This window comes from Lygodium microphyllum, chromosome 29, assembly GCF_053477565.2.
Source record: "Lygodium microphyllum isolate KBCC chromosome 29, Lygodium_microphyllum_v1.1.10, whole genome shotgun sequence".
NCBI lineage: Eukaryota > Viridiplantae > Streptophyta > Polypodiopsida > Schizaeales > Lygodiaceae > Lygodium > Lygodium microphyllum.
The window spans coordinates 49,149,635-49,169,782 of record NC_141163.1 but is presented as its reverse complement, the minus strand read 5'-3'; the positions used below and the strand labels follow the sequence as shown (position 1 = coordinate 49,169,782).

General features: G+C 42.0%; 1 protein-coding gene across 1 annotated transcript in view; it reads left to right on the top strand.

The window, feature by feature from the left end:
- Window positions 1-1,188: 1,188 nt before the first annotated feature.
- Window positions 1,189-20,148, top strand: part of LOC148010599 (cactus-binding carboxy-terminal, cactin) — a 40,484-nt gene continuing 21,524 nt past the window's right edge. Inside the window, exons 1-3 of the mRNA XM_087671806.1 lie at window positions 1,189-1,596; window positions 2,317-2,408; window positions 2,871-2,970. Coding sequence (XP_087527932.1) covers window positions 1,279-1,596; window positions 2,317-2,408; window positions 2,871-2,970 — 510 coding nt within the window. The 5' untranslated portion in view covers window positions 1,189-1,278. The remainder of the gene's footprint in view (window positions 1,597-2,316; window positions 2,409-2,870; window positions 2,971-20,148) is intronic.

Below are 20,148 nucleotides of genomic sequence, written 5' to 3'. Positions count from 1 at the left end.
CTCTACGAGCTTCAACGATGATCTAGAAATATGCTAGACGGAGAACAATGAGTGTAGAAAGTATAATGCTCAATAGCTATATTATATTGGAGGGGAGCATTGCCTATGTATATATAGTGATGGAGGTTGACTAGTCATTGACACATATGGGCTCACCACACATGTGATTGGCCTTGATTCACTGCCCATGTGGTTTAACTGACCCATTGACCATTGCCTATGTGTATGATACATGTTGAATCCCATGGACAAAGTGCATTCGATAACTTGTCACTTGGTGTATCACATCTTCATTGTCTCTTTCCCACTTGACACAATGGTCAAATCCATATAGGCCATCTTGTAACCATATGGTCTTCGAGGATAGACCCTTCTAATGTTTAAGTTTGGGCACCTTACCAATACCTAGTGCCCATCATATGGCTTCTCCTTATTTGGGGATCTTACAACATTTGGGACTTGGAACATAGGAATGTGATTAAGAGGTGGGCATTTGAGTGACCTCCAACACCTATTGTAGAAGGGAGAGCCAAAGCCCATAGTTGCCAATGTGGCTATAGTAAAATCCCATCTCACTTGATCATAACCTTTGTGCATATCCATGTTTACCAACATGAGTTCACATCCTCTCTCAAGTGAGAAATCCTTTGCAAAAACTAAATTAAGAAAAGTATCATGGATGGGTCTATCATGAATAAAGCCATATTGGTCCTTATAACAAATCTTCGCAATAAGAATTTGATACGTAGAGCTAATGCCTTAGCAACAATCTTGTAGCATAAATTTAGCATTGTGAGTGGTCTTCACTAGTTGACCATTAGCCTATTTGTGGACTTTGATATTAACTTGATTGTTCTATAGTTGACAAAGTCTAGAAAAAGCTCAACATCTTTGAATTGGTTGCCATATGCACATAAAACAGGGCCTTTGACATTTCATGTAGCTGCATGAAGCTCTAGTGACAAAGCCTTGAAAGCAAAAAGCAGAGAGAGATGATGAACGATCCAAGTTGCAAATGGAGTTGCTCCCAATGATGATAGGTTCCTAGTCTTATGTATTCTTATTTTACACACAAGGGTTAGTGAGTTAAATCTAACTCTAACCAAGCTTGGATTGGAATATTGCTCGTTAAAGGAGCAAAGCGTAGGGGACCTTATTTAATAGAGAAGGCCGACAAAATTTCATTGCTGTGCTTGTAGCGACACATTATTGTTGCGGAGCATGTAAGACTGCAACAGTCCGCCTCACACACAGAACACACACACAAGCTGCGACGTGATGGGCAAGCACCGGAGCAAGAGCAAGGATCGCTCAGACGATGACGATGACGAGGAGGAAGAAAAGGACCCTAGCAGAAGACAGGAACGAAGGAACCGCTCCCGTTCCAGCAAGAAGAGGTCCTCCTCCGATAGGACCAGAAGCCGCCACCGACACGGGAGCCGCAGTAGCAGCAGGCGAGCGAGGAGCAGGTCGCCCGAAGACTCTGCCAGTCTGACCGAGTCCTCCGATGCCAGCCCCGATGCCCATCGTTCTGGACACCGCATGCCCACTGATGCAGAGCTCTTGGATTACATGGTCAAGAAAGCTCAAAAGAAGGTAGCTTGTGCATCCCCTGGGCACAGCTGATCTCTGTTTTGCATCTTAGTTTTATTTAGGGCCTTCATGTCATTGTGTGGGGCTCATCTCTACAAGCACGGTGTCAAAGTATGAAGCAAATATCTGCTTGTTTGACCTCTCTGTACCACGTATCAGTAATTTGCAGCTAAATGCACTCTAAGGTGGTGACTGGTTTGGTGAAGGAACTGATGTGCCTGCATTAGCACAATTCAAGAGCACTCCTAGTAAGTCGGGTGTGCTCATCTCTTGACTCAGTGATCACGTTCACTGGTTCAACAAGTTTGCAAACTTCATGCAACTATGGTCGTTTTCTTGGCACGGTTATGTTCATGCTCCAAGTAAACTTGTTCGCTTTTCCACATGTTGCTAAGTCTTCAAACACATGATTCCTTTGCACTCTCATGAGTGCAAAAGGAATATGTGAGAAATTTTACAGCTAACATGTTTGATAATGAATACCGACAGTTGGGTTTGTCTTTAAGATGGTTGAATTGGATGTTTAGTGAGTGTTTTAGAAACAACTAGATGTATTTTGTCTTTATTGAACTTTTAAAAGTTGGTAATGATGCTTGACGATGGCTTGCTTGAATCACGAGTCCTTTAAATGGAGGACATTCATAAATACAAAACTAGGAGTTAACTCTTGAATACTCTAGAGCATCTAGTATTTTCCTCATTTTGACAATTGGATTTTGGCAGGCACAAAAGGTGGCCAAAAAGTTGAAGGCTCAAGCTCCGGGAGGGTATTCTAACGATAGTAATCCTTTTGGGGATTCCAACTTAACCGAAAAGTAAGCCGTCAAAAATTCCATGTTTGAGAGTTGCAAAATTTATTTGTACATTACCTTCAATCAAGCCATTTTTTGATTGCTAATACAAATGTTCAGCTTGGTGGCCAATATTGGTGGCTCACTTGATTGCTGTAATCAAGGAATAGAGTAATCATATCTAGTGGCAGTTAGGGTGCTTAAGTTAGTCCAGCCTGAACTTTCTCAAGCAATATTGTTGTCATATAGATGTCTATAGAAAGGTGCTTCTATTTTTAGACAATTATTGGTTGTGAATAGTGACTTTACTGCCTTGTAAAAATATTTAACTTGTTAGCATGTAATACTTCGCCTTTGATTGAACGGATGCTTGGCTTAAGGTTTGTCACTTGTCTGAATTGCTTACTTAGAAAAAAAAGAGAGGAACACTTTGTTGTTATCTTGACAAATTGCATATATTTGCTAATGGAAAACATTGTTTGCTAGATTTATATGGAGGAAAAAGATCGAACGTGACCTGTCCCAACGAGTTGTTCCAACTGAGGTTTCTTTGAAAGCTGAAAAACGACGACAAATGGAACGCTTGGTATCACTTCAAACTTTACTTGCTCATCTCTAAAGATTCAGTAATATCTTACATGTGTCAATAACCTTATCACCATTATAGAGTTCTACTGTGAACTCCTTTTGTTTTCATTTATTGCTAATTTATTGATGTAAATGTATTTTGGAAGTGGGTTCTTTGTTTTGCATGTAAGTAGCAGTTTTATTTCACCATTACAATGTGAGAGTGTGACACGGAAGAAGAAAAAAGAATGCACATAGAGAGAGAGAGAGAGAGAGAGAGAGAGAGAGAGAGAGAGAGAGAGGGAAAAGATTGCACTGGTATGAAAATGAAAGCTGAATACAATTTGGACTGATTAGTCTCCTTGCACCCAGCCCAAGGTGTTAGTCAGTGAGGGCACTAGATCAAGTTGATGCAGAGGAAGATGTCAAGCTAGACAAAGAATGCTGGCTGTACAAAAATGAATGTAAGAGGGAAAGCTATTTATGGCAGCAGCCCAAGAATGTGTGCAGTTGGTTGCATTAATCATGGCTGAGTCAACGTAGACGGCTGCAATTAATGCACCCAACCTATATAGGTAGGTCATCGACCTTATAGAGAGTGAATGCAGCTTGGTTTCATTGAAATTGAAATGCAACGAGACTAGTTTGGTGTTTGGTGTGAACACTCAAAAACACACAAGAAACTAAAATGCTTGGGCTTGAAGTTGAAATGCATGAATAGTCAAAGCTCCTATATCTTTGTCACACTTTGATAAAGCTCACAACTAAGACTTGTATCGTCTTGTGTGGGACATTGGATGACTACTATTTAGGATTTCATGATTTGTGCATGTAAGACGTATTTATATTGTAGTAGGGATTTTGAAGAGATTGACAACTCTCTACTGAAGGTAGACATTTGGGCACCTTCTATCTCTCGAGTTGAAGCTATGATAGCTTTTTGTTGTAGATTCCCCTACAATGAGGTATTATGTCCATAGGATGGAGGAGTTATGGGATGAGCTTGCATTCCTTGGTCAGGACATTTCTTTGGGGGATCTAGCTATGACACTTCTCTCACATTTTCTGTTGCTAACTTATGATGTGTCCTACATGAGTTTTCTCACCTCTTGTATATGGGAGACTATTACTTGGGAGGAGCTACTCTTGTTGGTTCTTGAGTAGGATGTGTGTTACAAGGAGACAAATTTTGGGTGCTAGTGTCCATAGCCATGCTTTTGCAACAATATCTACAGGTATAGGACAAGCCAAGCATATAAAAGGGAAGAGAAAGAAGTCAATCATCTTCAAACTCTTATACATATTTTGAGGGAAAGTGTAGAGGATATCCCAAGTTTCCTCACTATGGAAAGACCTCACACCTACGAGAAGTGTTGGAGGTATACTTACTTTCGTCTGAGAGTCAAGGGTGGACACAAAAGCAATTGCATGACAAAGCATAAACTGATAACATAGATCACAATTAGAGTTAGGGTAACTCAGAGATAGTGAACACAATGAATAATGAAGTGAATGACTACTGAATATACAATGCTCATGTAACAAACACACTATGCAATGAATATTGAATCTCAAACTCTCGTACCTTTGGGATCAAGGTAGAGATTATGAGCTAGAGAGCGTGTTGTACTCTGAAATGGATCCCAAAACGTAGCAAGGTAGTCTTTGTGTGTCGAACACTAGTAAATGCAACGAGAGGCTAGATCTAATGTAGATAGGCAGTGAGGAAAGAGAGAGACAAAAAACATAGGTACGTGGGGAGAGAGAAAACTTGGGTGATAGTAGATGATTGTGCAAGATGTGTAGGCGATAGTTGGAGGGAGAAACTTAGCAAATGCAAGGTTTTGGGTAATGGCAACATTTCCAGATGATGACATCAGCAACAAACATAGGGTTTTGATAGAAGGGTAGGAAACATTGAATGGAGATGTTGGAGGTTGTTGTTTGTGTAGTGGGTTTTGTTCTTTCTGTTATACCAGGATTTAAGTACCAAACCCTCATCCCTAAAAGACACCTTCTATTTTAGCGCTCTGCTCAAGAGTTCTATTGAATCCTACTGAGATGAAAGGAAAATATTTGAATATTTATCAGCTTTTAGTTGGTCTTTGGGAGATCAAGAAGTAGTCACTCGTAGGGGCTTTTTTTCTTTTAATATCAAGTACCCAAGGTGGCAAATGAGCCTGAGAAATGGCTGGTTGCCTGAAATGCAAATCATCAGTTGAAGAAGCAAGGTCGAGAGAGTCAAAGCAAATATCCTTTTTTTCGTGTGCGTGAAATTTTGAGACGCTTTATTATGTCGATAACATTTGATTAAGATATTTATTAAATGTGCAAGGTTGTTAGCACATGGTAGTTATTTCATGGTAATATGCCAAGGACCTTGAGGATGCAATGGGCGCCAAAGGCAAAAGTTGTAATAATAGTATCGTACAGATCGTATCATACGAATTAATTCATACTTCATAAGAAGACAACAAAGAGAGAGAGAGAGAGAGAGAGAGAGAGAGAGAGAGAGAGAGAGAGAGAGAGAGAGAGAGAGAGACGAGAGAGAAAAAGAGTGTGGGAGGCTTGAGAAAGGCTTGGGGGAGAGACAGAGAAGAAAGAAAGAAGAAAAAAAAAAGAAAGGAGAAAGAAAGAAAGAAAGTTATAGCCTTGGGGAAGAGTGGCTAAAGAGTGCCAGTTTTTTGTACTAAATTGTACGAATACGTACGGTATGGTGCCCTATAGATCATATCGTACGAATTAGTCCGTACAACGTATGAAGACAACCTTGGTTTGTGAATAGGAGGGTCACATGACTAAGGACTGTTGTAATAGGCGGCAAGTTGAAAAATAAACAAATTAGGGAGATCCCAAGGGTAAGATAAAACCAGCCTTCCTCCTTGGATAGGGTGGTACTAACCTGATTTACCACTAATTACAGTAAGTATAAATTTGTATAAACTGAAAATGCAAATGTTACCACTTAACCTTGGACATTGGACAGCTTGTTGGCCCAAAACTTGGTGCCCTTTGAGGTATTTGTTTAACTTGTATTGCAAATGGTATTAGAGATTGTCATCCCCTGGATAGGCATTTTCCTCAATTAGGCTGTGTACATATGTATTTTTCTAGTTGGGTAGTCATTCAAGAGTGTTTTCGGTGTATAGAGCAGGTTACAGTGCCACATCAACAGCGCCACATCAACAGCCAGATAGGTAGGATGCAGTTGGCTAGTTTGCAGTACAGTCAGCTGCATTTAATGCAGCCGATCTGACAGTTTTTTTCGTATTTCAGCAAGCTATAAATAGCCTAACATCAACACACTCTCCTACACTTGCAGTTGCAGATTTCAGGGCAAAGATCGGGTAGAGGTGTAGGGAGATATTGTCAAGGTCAAGATACGTAGACAATACGGACTGCGCCCGTGTACATATCTGCATTCCTTTGTATTTGGCATACTTCATAAGGCAAATATTCTTGTTCTTCTATCTCTTTCTCTCTTTCCTCTGTGTGTTCACCCTACTCTCTTAGTCTTGGTCCCATGCTTCCGCATTGCTGTGCTCTGACATGGTATTAGAGCAGTGAAGACGGACTGACTGAGTGAAGAACCCATTTGAAGAGGAGATTTCAGTGTGACACAAGGCTATGTTTCTAGCATTCGAGGCCAAGCGGGAGTGCTGTGCATCGGAACAAGGCTGAAGTGAGCGTGGGTGTGCAGGAAAGGAGCAAAGTTTGTGAAGTTGTTTATTGTTGTTCCAAGAGGAGGAAGGTTGAGTTTTTGGCCTTCAAGTGCAGATTTTTTTGGGCCTTCAAGTGCAGATTTCACCTTTTCATCACCTTCGGCGAGTGAAGAAGAGCGGGATGATTTGGTGAAGTTGTTGTTTATTGTTGTTCCAAGAGGAGAAAGGTTGAGTTTTTGGCCTTCAAGTGCAGATTTCACCTTTTCATCGCCTCCGGCGGGTGAAGAAGAGCGGGATGAGCAAACCATAGTCCTAGCAAGCTGCATTTTCATAGGCAAAGAGGGCTGCTTTTTGTGTTTTGTGCAAGCATTGTCAGTGAAGATGTATGAGATCGTCCCATGAATTGTAGCTATGGAAGTTTTGTTTATAATATAGATAGTAATATGAATAGTTTCAAACTAAAAATATTTATGAAAATTCTTTTCAACCACCATCAATGTCCATGCAACTTCTACAATATGATTATTTTTTCTTTTTGTAACCCCATTTTTTTGTGGGATATACCTACAAGTAAACCATCTCTTTATCCCATGAGACTTCAAAAAGTCACTAAACTCATTAGAGAGGTACTATCCCTCTCCATTTGATCTCAAGCACTTAACTTTCAATTGAGTATGTTTTTACTTCAACACTAGCCTTGAAAGTTTTGAAGTGCTAAACTGCCATTCTAGAGTCCTATGATTTGGCGGAGCTTGTTACAGAGGCTATCCATCGTCCTTCTTTGCGAGACGAGTCTAGACAAACTCTCTTCTAGTGATCAAGTGGAGTTGGCAAAGGCTTAGGCACATTGGGATAAACTCAATGCTTGCATTCGCTCGTTTTTATTTCTCTTATGTACTATAGCCATTGTCTCTCATATTGAGCATTTGACGCTGGCCCAAGAGATATGGTTGGAGTTGGATCAAATGTACAATCGGATGATTGTCATGAAGCGAGTTTCTTTGGAAGTAGAGATGTGGACCATGAGTGTCAACAAGTCATCTTCCACGTGGAAGCATATCAACAAGCTGAGACAACTTGAGATGCATGTTCAAAATGCAGGGAAGGTGATCACTTTTGAAGACATGGTGATAACTCTCCTTCACAATTACCGCTCTGCTTCATTGGTTTTTATTCCACCTTGATTGGTTTAAGGCGGTCTGAGACTCTTCGGTGGAAAGAGTTGATTCCTATGATCTTGGACCAAGAGGAGCAACCGAAAGGAACGAATGGTTCGAAATTTGAGGCATTAGTTGGTCAGTCCTCTCAAAAGAAGGGAAAGGACCAAAAGAAGGAGGAGGAGGAAAAATCTAAGAAGGATAAAAACAAGGAGTCTACTTGTCACATTTGTGGCAAAATGGTTCAATGGAAGAAGGATTGCCCTGACAAGGAGGAGAAGGAGAAATCTTCAAAGGATTTCGGAGCGGTGGTTGCTTCCTCATCAGCTGCTTTTCTCCATTTGGAGGTGGTTGAGGATTTGCCCCTGACGGTTTTTGATGTTGCATTGATGGCTCCATACACTCGGGAGTGGATTGTTGACAGTGGTGCCTCTTGACACATGACTCCTTCAGTAGGTGTTACTCCTTTGTAGCTTTCGCATGGCAAGATTCTAATTGGTGACAATTCGTCTATTCCTATATAGGGACAGGGCAAAATGCATCTTATTCTAGATGGACGCGGTGGTACCCATACATCTGAGGTACTTCATGTGGGGGCTTTGTATCATCTTCTTTTGGTGCACAAGATTTGTGCCCTCGGCCTTTTGGCCGAATTTGATGTGTATTCTTTTCGGATTCTTGATTGAGGATTGAGACATGTTCTTTCTTTAGGTAATGAGGAGAATGGAGTCTACAAGTTGCTGTCTTCTTCTGTCTTGACTTTTCTTCTTACCTCTCAAACTGAGTGCGAGCTTTGGTATGCTAAGTTTGGCCACTTGAATTATGATTACCTTCAGAAGACGTCTTAGGGACGACTTGTTCAAGGCTTGCCGGATGTTGTGGTGAGCTAGCAGCCCCGTGTCTCTTGCATCCGTGGGAAGCAGACTTGTGATGTTCTTCTTAGCAAGGCTTCAAGGCGGTCTTCGGCACCCTTGGAGCTTGTTTCTATAAGCTTTGTGGACTGATGAGGATGGAGTCCTTTAGAGGGAGCTTGTATTTCATGCTCATCATGGATGATTACGACAGGATAACATGGGCCTATTTCTTGAAGCTGAAGTCGGAGGCTTTCTCCAACTTTAAGGATTGGTTGCTCTTTGAGGAGATTGATTGGGCCGGAAGCTGAAGACCTTACGATCGGATAAGGGCCGAGAATTTGTTTCTAATGAGTTTACCCGTCTTTGTGTAGATCGTGGTATTCACCAGGAGTTTGTCAATACAAATACCCCTCAAGAGAATGGCTTCTTGGAGCGCAGGAATCATAGGGTAATCGAGATGGCCTGTATCATGTTGGAGCATTATTAGACACCTCAGTGTCTATGGGTTGAGGTTGTGGCTACTGTAGCTTACATCCTTAATTGTTTCCCTACTTCCTTTGTTGTTGGTATGGCTCGATATGAGGTGTACTTTGGGTCCAATCCGATGTTTCTTATTTTTGGGTTTTTGGGTGTGATGCCTATATTCACATCCCGAAGACCTAGTGTAACAAATTAGAAGCGGCTTCCAAAAGACAGGTGTTTGTGGGCTATAGCTCATAGTCTCAAGGCTACCAATTGTATGATCCTGTTGTGGGATGTCTACACGAGCTGTGATGTTCGGTTCGTGAAAGTTCCAACCCTAGAGGGGGGTGAGGAATACCTTGTTCTTGGAGATCTTGGTAATAACTGGGCCACAACGACTGTTCCTATGGATCTTGTACCTCTTAAGGACTCTTCTTTGGATGAGGAGCTTAGTTTCCCGCCATCAGATTCATTGATTGCTCCCTTGCCATCGGTGGACCTTCGAGAAACTTCAGCAAATGTATGGCAAGTGATGAGGCAAGATCCGGCCTCCTCTTCGTTGGGCTCATGACATGCTCCGAGATTCAGAGATCTAGGGGGTCCTTGAGGAGTGGCGACTGCAAGATAGACCGTGGAGGTCATGGCAGCACTAGGCACATTCTATGGAGCTTGTTTGCTCTAACTACCGTTTAATGTCTTGTGTTATGCAGGATAGAGAGTCTACCTCTGTGAAGGAGGCTTTACAGTCTGACCATTGGCGGAAAGCGATGGAAGCCGAGTTAAAGGCTATTGAGAGGAATGGCACTTGGTACCTTGTGGCTCGTCCCTCTCATAAGAAGGTGATTGGTGTCAAATGGGTCTTCAAGACTAAGTACCATAGTGATGGCTCTTTGGACAAGCACAAGGCCCGCCTTGTTGCTAAAGGTATTGCTCAACGAGACCAGGCATTGATTTCAATGATACTTTTGCCTCCACTGCTCATATGGCGGTGATCCGTGCTGTTCTTGCCTTGGCTGGTCATAGGAGATGGCACATCGTTCAGTTGGAGGTGAAGTCGGTCTTCTTGAACGGCGACTTGAAGGAGGAGATCTATGTAGAGCAGTCTCCTGGCTTTGGATCCTTAAAACTTGCAGTGCCAATGTTAAAAAGTAGAAGGATGATCAATCACCAAAGCGTAATAAGTTCAAGGGCTTTTGAAAAGCCTTAAAACTTCTCACGTGGTAATGCTTTGGTAAAAATGTTTGCAACATTTTCTCGTGTGGATACATACATCAAGCTGATTTCTCCTGCATAGCATCTCTCTTTGATATAATGGTTATGCACCTCAATGTGTTTCATGTGAGCATGAAACATAGGATTTCATGCCACTGCAATAGCACTCTGATTGCTAGAAAGAATGGGTGTAGGACCTTCCAATGGTAAATATAAATCAACCAATAATTTGCGCAACCATACACATTTCAATTCTGTTATGAAGGCTGCCTTGTACTTATTCTCACAAGGTGAGGTAGCCGTTGTAGGCAGTTTCTCGCTTAGCCATGAAATGCATGAACAGCTTAGAAAGTGTCCACTAGTAGATTGCCTAGTGTTTGCATCGTCAATCCAATCTGAATCATTGTAAGCATGTAAGTGTAAGTCTCCCCCTTGGAAAATAGTAACACGTCATTGAGTACCTTGCAAATATCTGAAAATCCACTTAACAGCTTGCCAATGTACAGTCCGTGGGCTATATATATATATTTGCTCACCTAAGATATTGTATACTGAATGTCAGGATGTATGCTGCAAAGGTATATAAGGCAGCCAACAGCTGTAGTGACGGGTTAGGCACGGAGATTGGGACAGACAGTCATTATGCGCAGCGAGAGACAGAGAGTGAGATGGAGTAGAGTAGAGAGTGAGTACGTTTTTTAGGTACAATAACGAGAGTGTACCTTTAGGTTTTTAGATAGATATATATGTGTAAGTATAAGTGCTAAGGGTGCGTTCACACCCGAGCACATTTAAAGGCATGAGGCCTTTATTTCCAACCTCCTCTCACCTAAAGGCAATGTGCTTGAAGAGGAGAAAAGAATCAACTAAGTCTAGGTATGTACAAAGCTGAAATACATATATCTATCCAACTCCCATCATCTGTTGGCAATGAGCAAACCTCTCTGCTGGAAGACCCTTCATGAGAAGGTCTGCAGGATTATTATCTGTTTGCACTTTGACAAGCTCAACACTCTTGCTGCTAAGTACATCTCTAATGAAGTGGTACTTTACCTGTATGTGCTTTGTCTTTGCATAAAAGATAGGATTCTGTGCTAGCATGATAGCACTCTGACTATCACAATGGAGAACAAGTAACTCTGAGATGCCAAGCTCTTTCACCAGACGTGAAAGCCATAAAGCCTCCTTGCATGCCTTAGTGGCAGCCACATACTCTGCCTCTGTAGTAGACAATGCAACACACTTTTGTAGCTTGGAGATCCAAGAGATTGCTCCTCCTGTGAAAGTAAACACATACCCAGAAGTGGACTTCCTACAGTCCGTATGACCAGCATAGTCTGCATCCGTAAAGCCAACAACAGATGCCTTTTGCTTTCCAAAGCAGATGCACAACTCCTTTGTGCCTTTGAGATATCTCATAATACCTTTCACTGCATCCCAATGCTTCTTGCCAGGGGTTGCCATGTATCTGCTAACCACTCCCATTGCAAAGGCAATGTTAGTACGTGTAGCAAGCATAGCATACATCAAACTACTAACAGCTAAGGCATATGGTATCTTGGCCACTTCAGCCTTCTTATTATCAGATGTAGGCTTGTCCTATGCACTAAGTTTCAGATATGGAGGCAATGGAACCCCAATTGTTTTTCCCCCCTCCATATTGAAACGCTGCAAAACTTTGGAGATATACTCCTGCTGAGATAGATAGAGTAAGCCTTTCGATCTATCTCTGAGTATTCGCATGCCAAGAATGTGATTTGCATCACCAAGATCCTTCATGTCAAAGCTGCCATGAAGACTTTGCTTCAATGAATCCAAGGCATGAGTATCCCTACAAGCAATCAGCATGTCATCAACATACAAAACCAAGATAATTAGACTGCCATCTACTGCCTTCTTGGTGTACAAGCAGTGATCCACTTGACTTCTATGAAAGCCTTGGGATTGCATGAATGTATCAAACTTATGATACCATTCTCTTGGTGCTTGTTTCAGTCCATACAAACTCCTTTTGAGTTACATACCATCTTTTCTTCCCCTTGTTCAACAAACCCTTCAGGCTGCTGCATATAGATGTTTTCATGTAGATCACCATGTAAAAACGCAGTCTTTACATCCATCTGTACGAGCTCCATATCCTCAATTGCAACCAAGCCCAAAATGGTTTTCAATGTAGTCATCTTGACTACAGCCTACAGGAGAGAAAATCTCATCAAAGTCAATTCCATGCTCTTGCTTGTACCCCTTTGCAACCAATCTTACTTTGTACTTGGGTGAGGAACCAGAAGTGATCTTCATCTTGTAAACCCATTTGCATGGAAGTGTTTTTTGCCCCTTAGGCAACTGCACAAAGTCCCAAGTGCCATTTTTCTCAAGAGATTCCATCTCTGACAACATGGCTTTATACCATTTCTTGCTATCCTGTCTGTCCATTGCTTCCTTGAAGCAAGATGGTTCACCACAGTTTGTCAACATGACATAATCAGCCACATTGTTTGCACCAGGAACAAATCTGTCAGGTTGTCTAGTAGCCCTAGACGATCTCCTAACACAATGGTCATTGTTTGCTGGCTGTTCCTGCAAATTTCCATTTTCAGCATGCTGTCCTGGCATTTCAGCCTGCAAATTAGCATTAACAGCTTGCTGTCCTGGCTGTTCCTGCACATGTAGTGGCTCATTTTCATGGGCAACAGCTGGCTGATTATTGCCAGCATCATTTCCTGCATTTACAGGTTCATTTACAGTAGGTATTTGCTGCTGTACAACGGGCACATTTTGCTATTCAAAAGGTATTTCTTCCCAGAATACAACCCTACGGACCTCCTCAGTCTTTTCAGGCTATTTGTGCATGCAATCTTCCCTGAAGATAACGTCATTGCTGTGCACTACTTTCCTTTTCTCGGGATTCCACAATTTATATCCCATTTCACCCTCGTCACCATATTCTAGGAAAATGCATTTACAGGACTTTGGCTCAAGTTTGTTGCATTTTTCTTTACGAATGTGCACAAAAGCCTCGCAGTCAAACACTTTCAGATGAGCATATGAAGGTGGTTTGCCGGACCATGCTTCTTGGGGAACTCCCCCTCCTCCCCAAAGACTTTTTTGGTGACCGATTAATTAAGTGAACGGCTGTCATAACAGCCTTTGCCCAAAAACCATGGAGTAATGCAGCATGAGACAGCATCGTATGGACCTTATCCTGTAAGGTTCGATTCATACGCTCTGCAACTCCTTTTTTGGGCGGATTATGAGGGGCAGTGAGCTCCCTCTTTATTCCTTCGTTGTCACAAAATGCGTGAAAGGCCTTAGACACATATTCCCCACCATTATTAGAGGGAAGACACTTAAGTGTCTTATCTATCTGATTTTCAGCCAATGCCAAGAAATTTTTAAACTTGTCAAGCACTTCATCCTTGCTACGAATAGGGCAAACCCATACCTTGCGTGTAGCATCATCGACAAAGGTGACAAAATATTACTTTTCCCCTAAAGATAATCCTGGCATTTGACATACATCCAAATGTACTAAATCTAGAGGAGAAGATTTCAAAGAAAGAGACTTTTTATGAGACGTTTGTGCATGTTTGCCATAAATACAATGATCACAATGCTCAAAATTAGCATAACGAAGACAAGGCAAGTAACCCAAACGAGAAAGCATTGGAAGACTTATTGGATGCATTGTTCTGCCGATTCATCTCTTTCATAAGTAGAGCACTCTCTACATCAGCATACAAAAGGATCACTTTAGAATTGCTCATAGCAGTCCTGAATGTATCCCAACTTACTGGTAGAGTGCAAAGCAAGAAAGTAGCCTTAAATTCCTCATCAATCATGAACTTCAAGGCAACCAGCTGGCTGAAAATGGAGTTATACTCACTCAAGTGAGTAGATATTGCTGTGCTCTCTTTCATACGCAAATCCATAAGCTTTTTCAGCCATTACACTTTGCTTGCAGTACTCTTTTGTGCATACAATTCTTCCAGTCTAGCCCATATAGCATATACAGAATCCAAACCTTCAATGTTGAACAGCAAGGCATAAAAAATCGATAGCTCTATGGTTGAGCGTGCAAGCTCATTTAACTCATCCCAATCGTCAACAGTTCCGTCGCATGTGAAGCTCGCTAGCTGTTGCCCGATACCCTGAAAATGGAGTTAAACTCACTCAAGTGAGTAGACATTGTTGTACCCTCTTTCATACGTAAATCCATAAGCTTTTTCAGCCAATACACTTTGCTTGCAGCACTCTTTTGTGCATATAGTTCTTCCAGTTTAGTCCATATAGCATATGCAGAATCCAAACCTTCAATGTTGAACAGCAAGGCATTAGAAATCGATAGCTCTATGGTTGAGCGTGCAAGCTCATTTAACTCATCCCAATCGTCCTGTTCGATGTCCGCGGGCTTTGCCCCTTTGGTTTTGATCGGCTTTGCCTTCTTCTTTTGCAACAGGATATTGTAGCACTGCTTTTGCAAACTGCAAAGTTATGTGCGCCTTCAAGCTTCTTTATGTGCATCAGATTACTGCTGTCATTGCTGCCAGCCATGATTTTCAGCCCAAATGTGACCAAAAAACAGCAAATGCAGGTCCAAAATTGTCACCCAAGTGAACAAGGTACAAACAAGTACTCATCAGCAACAAATGACCACGCAGAAGCACAGATTTCAGATCTGTAATTAAATTTTCAGAAGCACCAAACCATGTGCTACAACATTCCATGACTGATTAAGCTGTTCCAAGGGCATATGCATCACATTACATGAGAAATCCCAGATTTTAGCTGCAATTTCTGTTGTGTATGTACCCACAGGCATAAAATTTGACTCAAACGGTCAAAAGCCCCAAAATTTTTGTGCTCAAAGTATCAACCACACATGTGCATTTTCTCTGTCATGCATAGAACAGGCCAATTTTGCCAAAATAGAGCAATTTCGGCAAAACCCCCAAATTTTACCAAGTGTTGATGTCCAAATTGTGTGGAATTCAACGTGCATATACATAAAATGACCAAATGCTGCACAGATTTTGCCCAAACTGCAAAAGCCCCAAATTGCACGGGGTCCAATGTGCATCAATGTCGAGAAATTGGGTAAACTTCAGCCCAATTTGTGTATTACATGAAAAGCCCTAAATGTCAGGGACAATGTCACAAATTCTTGCAATTTCTGAGACAGATATCACTATTGCATCTCGCTCGCACCAAATTTGGACAAATCCCCAAAATTTCCAAGTCTTCCGTGTACTAATTTCAGTGAAATGAAAAGAATTTCACCAAAATGTGAAAAGCTTTAAAATTCCCGGGAAAATGTGCACCGAAATTGCAATTTCTGAGTTAGATTGTCCAATTCTGCGTTGAGATCCCCAAATTCGGGAAAAGGCTTAAATTTTTGGGCTTGAATTACATGGAAATTTGTGTTGTGCCTCCATGTGGGGTCAACGGACCCGCCGTGCAAGTCGCCGCTTGGTACTCATGTCGCATCGCGTGTGGAGGTCGTCAATTGTTCCATTGCCTGTGCAGCTCGCCAGCTGCTGCCTAATACCTTGTCCCATCCGCTGGAGTTGCTCGCTGGAGCCGTTCGTCAATTGCAGTTGCCGTCAATTGTTGGTCGCTTGTTAGTTGGTTGCCCGTCACTTGCTGCACCACTGCTGTCTGCTGGTCCATGCTGGACCAGTCGCTTGGTCCTGCTCGTGTTGCTGGTCACTTGAGACTGTTTCCTTTGCTCACGAGCTTGCTTGCCGCAACCGATTGCTCGACTGTCCCCATGAGTGAGATGGAGTAGAGTAGAGAGTGAGCACGTTTTTTAGGTACAATAACGAGAGCGTATCTCTCGGTTTTTAGATGGATATATATGTGTAAGTACAAATGCTTAGGGTGTGTTCATACCCGAGCACATTTAAAGGCACGAGGCCTTTATTCCCAACAATAGCTTGGCTGTAAATTGCAACATCGTGCATCTCTTCACCATCATGCATAGATCGCTTTAAGCCTGGCTATATAGGAGTGCACATAGGTTTGCAATCTTGCATATTAACCCTATGTAACAGCTTATTCACATACTGTGATTGTGATATGATGATACCATGTTGATTTTGGGTGAGCTGAATCCCAAAATAAAAATGTATATAGTATATTTGACATAGCAAATGCATGTTTTAATTCAGCCTTAAAATCTGCAAATTTTCCTTTTGTAGATCTAGTGAGCAGCATGCCATCTACATAAAGAGTGATGATTAGCAAGTCCCCTCCTTCATTCTTAATGTATAGAGTTGAAGCAATTGGACTATTTTTGAATCCTCTTATCGGCTAAAAAGTATCAATTTTTGAGTACCATGCACAAGGAGCCTATTTGAGACCATAAAGAGCTTTATGTAGCTTGCATACCATGTGCTCTTTCCCTTTAACCACAAACCGTGGAGGTTGTGACACATAAACATCCTCATGCAAATCCCCAATTAGAAATGTTGTCTTAATGTCCAATTGATGTACTTTGTAGCCATAGCAATCACATATCTCACTGTACTCGTATGGGATGTGGGAACAAAATTTTTCTCCTAATCCATGCTCGTCTTCTGTGCATAGCCTTTTGCTATCAATTGTGCTTTGTACTTGTTAATTGTACCATAAACCTTACGTTTAAGATTAAAACCCATTTTGTGCCAATGTTGCCTTCTTGCCAGGTGGTAAATCCACAAGATCCCATGTAGAGTTAGTGGCAATGGAGTCTTAACTCTTGCATGACTTGCAACCAATGTACATCTTGTCGAGCTTTGTCCAAGGAAGTAGGTTCATCATCATCCAATAGTGAGCTCATAAACGCATGCTTATCACAATCATCTACTTCCGTAATATCAGCCAAATGTGCACCCCCCACCTAGTCGGGCAGCGGGCATCATGTGTTGCATGCTTGATAGCCCTTCTAGTGTGCCAAGATGAAGGAGTATCCATTTTACTATCGTGGAGAGTTTGTAACAGCCATTTGGGATTATTTTGGTTGCATTTACAATAGCCCTTTCATGCTGTATTGCTTCTTCCACTGCATGTGGCAAACCATCATTAATACCTTGCTGTTTGGAGGCATATGGTGCAGCAGCATCTTGCTGTAATAAGTTTGTCCTGCCATTTACCATAGACAGGGACTCCAAAGAAGTGGCAAAGGCCCTCAAAGACATCACCAATGTCATGAGTGGTTTTGGGTTTCTTGCCATGTCAATCTTCGAATGATGTGATCAACACATGATTAGCGCATTGAAGACCTTTAAGCCGAAATTTATGAGGCAGTCCCTTGCTTTTCAACATACAATGAGTCATTTAGATGAGAGTATGATCCTTTCTTTCACCAACTCCATTTTGTTGAGGGGTCATTCTAACAGGGGCTTGATGTGTAATGCCATGATTAAGCAAATACGTCCAAAAGCATGGTCTGTGTAAGCCTATACTTTTAAGCCAGTTTCAGCCTCAAGCTTTGCCACAACATGTTTAAAATGCATTAATCCATCAGATTTGACCTTTAGTGTCACAAGACTGTGACAACTATTACCTTTTTGCTGATTTTTTAATTACATATTTTATTTGGTTTTTCTTTTTGGAAGGATCCCTCTTGAAATCTAAACGCCTGAGTTGCATGGCCAGTATGTGAAACGGACAGGAATGTCTAGTGAGTCAAGACTGGACAGTTAAGGTCCAGTATAAGTCTGGAAGAGACTTGTGAAAGTGTATATAGACAAGTGTGTTGAAGAACTAGCCTGGAAGAGACTAGTTCAAAGTGAAGATGGTCAAATCTCCAAGAGATTAGTCCATGTGGGGTCATCAGTGGAAATTCACTTTCAGTTGAGCTACATTACAAATTTGGATGTAGCCATAGTTTGCAAAGATGGTCAGAAGACTAGTGGGGATGCAATGGAAGCAACTCCTAAAATTTAGGGAGTTACTATTTTTGGACCCAGAATCTGTTCGCGTCATTATCTTCGTTTTTGTACAGGGATTAATCCTCTGGTCTGTGTCGAGGTCAAATTTCGTACCGAGGATGGAGAATTTTAGGCCGGTAGGTTAGAACGGGAAATATCTTCCAGTGCTGCCATTTGGCACAAATTGGTGCACTTACCTCTTTAAAGAGGGCTGGCGTGCAGTTTTTTGGCTTAGGGGGAGTCATTTGAGAAGGACAGTTGTTTGCTGATGAAGAAGGATTGAGAGCTTGCCTACCTTCCTTGACTATGATGCACAGAGGGTTGAGCTTGCTTCCTACTCTCTCTCTCTCTGACAGTATGGTTATGCTTTTGCTTCAGAATCAAGGGCCTTTCTTCTGATTTATGTACAGTTGTGTGGGAATATGCTGTCTTTGCATGAGGCAAGAGCCTCCTTTCTCCAGGAACAGGAGCAGTTGTTTGTTGCTCACCAGCAGGGACAGGTGAGGGTGGTAATCTCACCAAGCAGGTGTCTGAAACAGCACTAAATCAGTACAGATTTTGGACTGTTCAGAGGTTATTTCAGAGCCCAATTGATGTCAGAGTCAAGGGGCACTTGGCACAGATGATGCAGAACAGTACAGGGAACAATATGAGCTGAAAACAGGTTTTAGAACAGGTCTGAACCAGTAATTACAGTGGGCTGAACAGTACAGGGAACACTATGAGCTGAAAACAGGTTTCAGAACAGGTCTGAACCAGTAATTATAGTAGACTGAAATGGTCAATTCTACACTGCAACCAGAAGTTTCAGACTTGGGCAGAGTTTTCCCATCCTGGTCAACTTGTTTTGGGTCAGTAATTGTACTGTTATGCTGCCAAATTTCACCCAGAATAGGTGAAAGACAACCCATTGTACTTTCTCTCTTTCTAAAAATAAAGTAATACCGCAAGGGGCGCCTGACTTAGGGGCCAACAGGGTGTCTGTGTGGCAACAGGAGCATTCTAGCTTCCTGTTTTTCTTCTTGATTCTGTGTCTTTAAGTTCAGGTAAAGTGGGCGACTGTGAATTGTGTGAAAGCATTTATATATTTTGGTTGTACACTACCGCCCTTCCCAGTGAACAGGCCGGTTACATTTAGCCAATACACCCATGTATACCGTGAGTAGTCATCAATAAATGTAACAAAGTAAAGATAACCCCCAAGTGCACATTGTCCTCATAGGATCACAAACATTAGAGTGAATAAGCTACATTTTTCGGACTGCATGCATTGCACTATTCCTTTTTGAAGGCAAACTTGTGCATCTTGCCCAAAATACATTCCTTGTATGCACGAGGAGGTGGAGTCTCCAGTGGAGGTAATGTATCTACTATAGGACACCTTTGAAGGGTCATCAAACTCCCAAAACTCATATGTCCATAGTGAGCATGCAATAGCTCCACATCCTGCATAGTGGGGGAAAGAGTAGTGATTGTTAAAGCATTATGAGACAGTTTGTCATATTGTATCCAACAAGAATAGACCCTTACTACAAGGTGCCAAAGAGCTCAAGTGCATAATCCATCTTTATGTCTCTTACAATACATTTGTCATCCTCAAAGATGACCTAAAAGACATGCTTATTAAAAACAGAGATAGACAACAAGTTCTTTGTAGTGCTAGACGCAAATGAGACATCTAGAAGCATGACATTAGAACCATCTGTAGCAGTAATTGTGATTGTCCCATAGTGACAGGAAACGGCCGGAACGGCCCCCCGGCACGCAGAATCGCCGTCCCCGGCATGTTTCCGGCTCGGACCGCGTTTCCCAAAAACGGAACGTTCCCTGTCACGTTTCAGACAGGGAACGCCTTGCTGCGTTCCCTGTCTGAAACGTGACAGGGAACGCCACGTGGCAAGTGCCTGCGCCTAGTTTTCGCCCGCGCCTTGTATTATTCT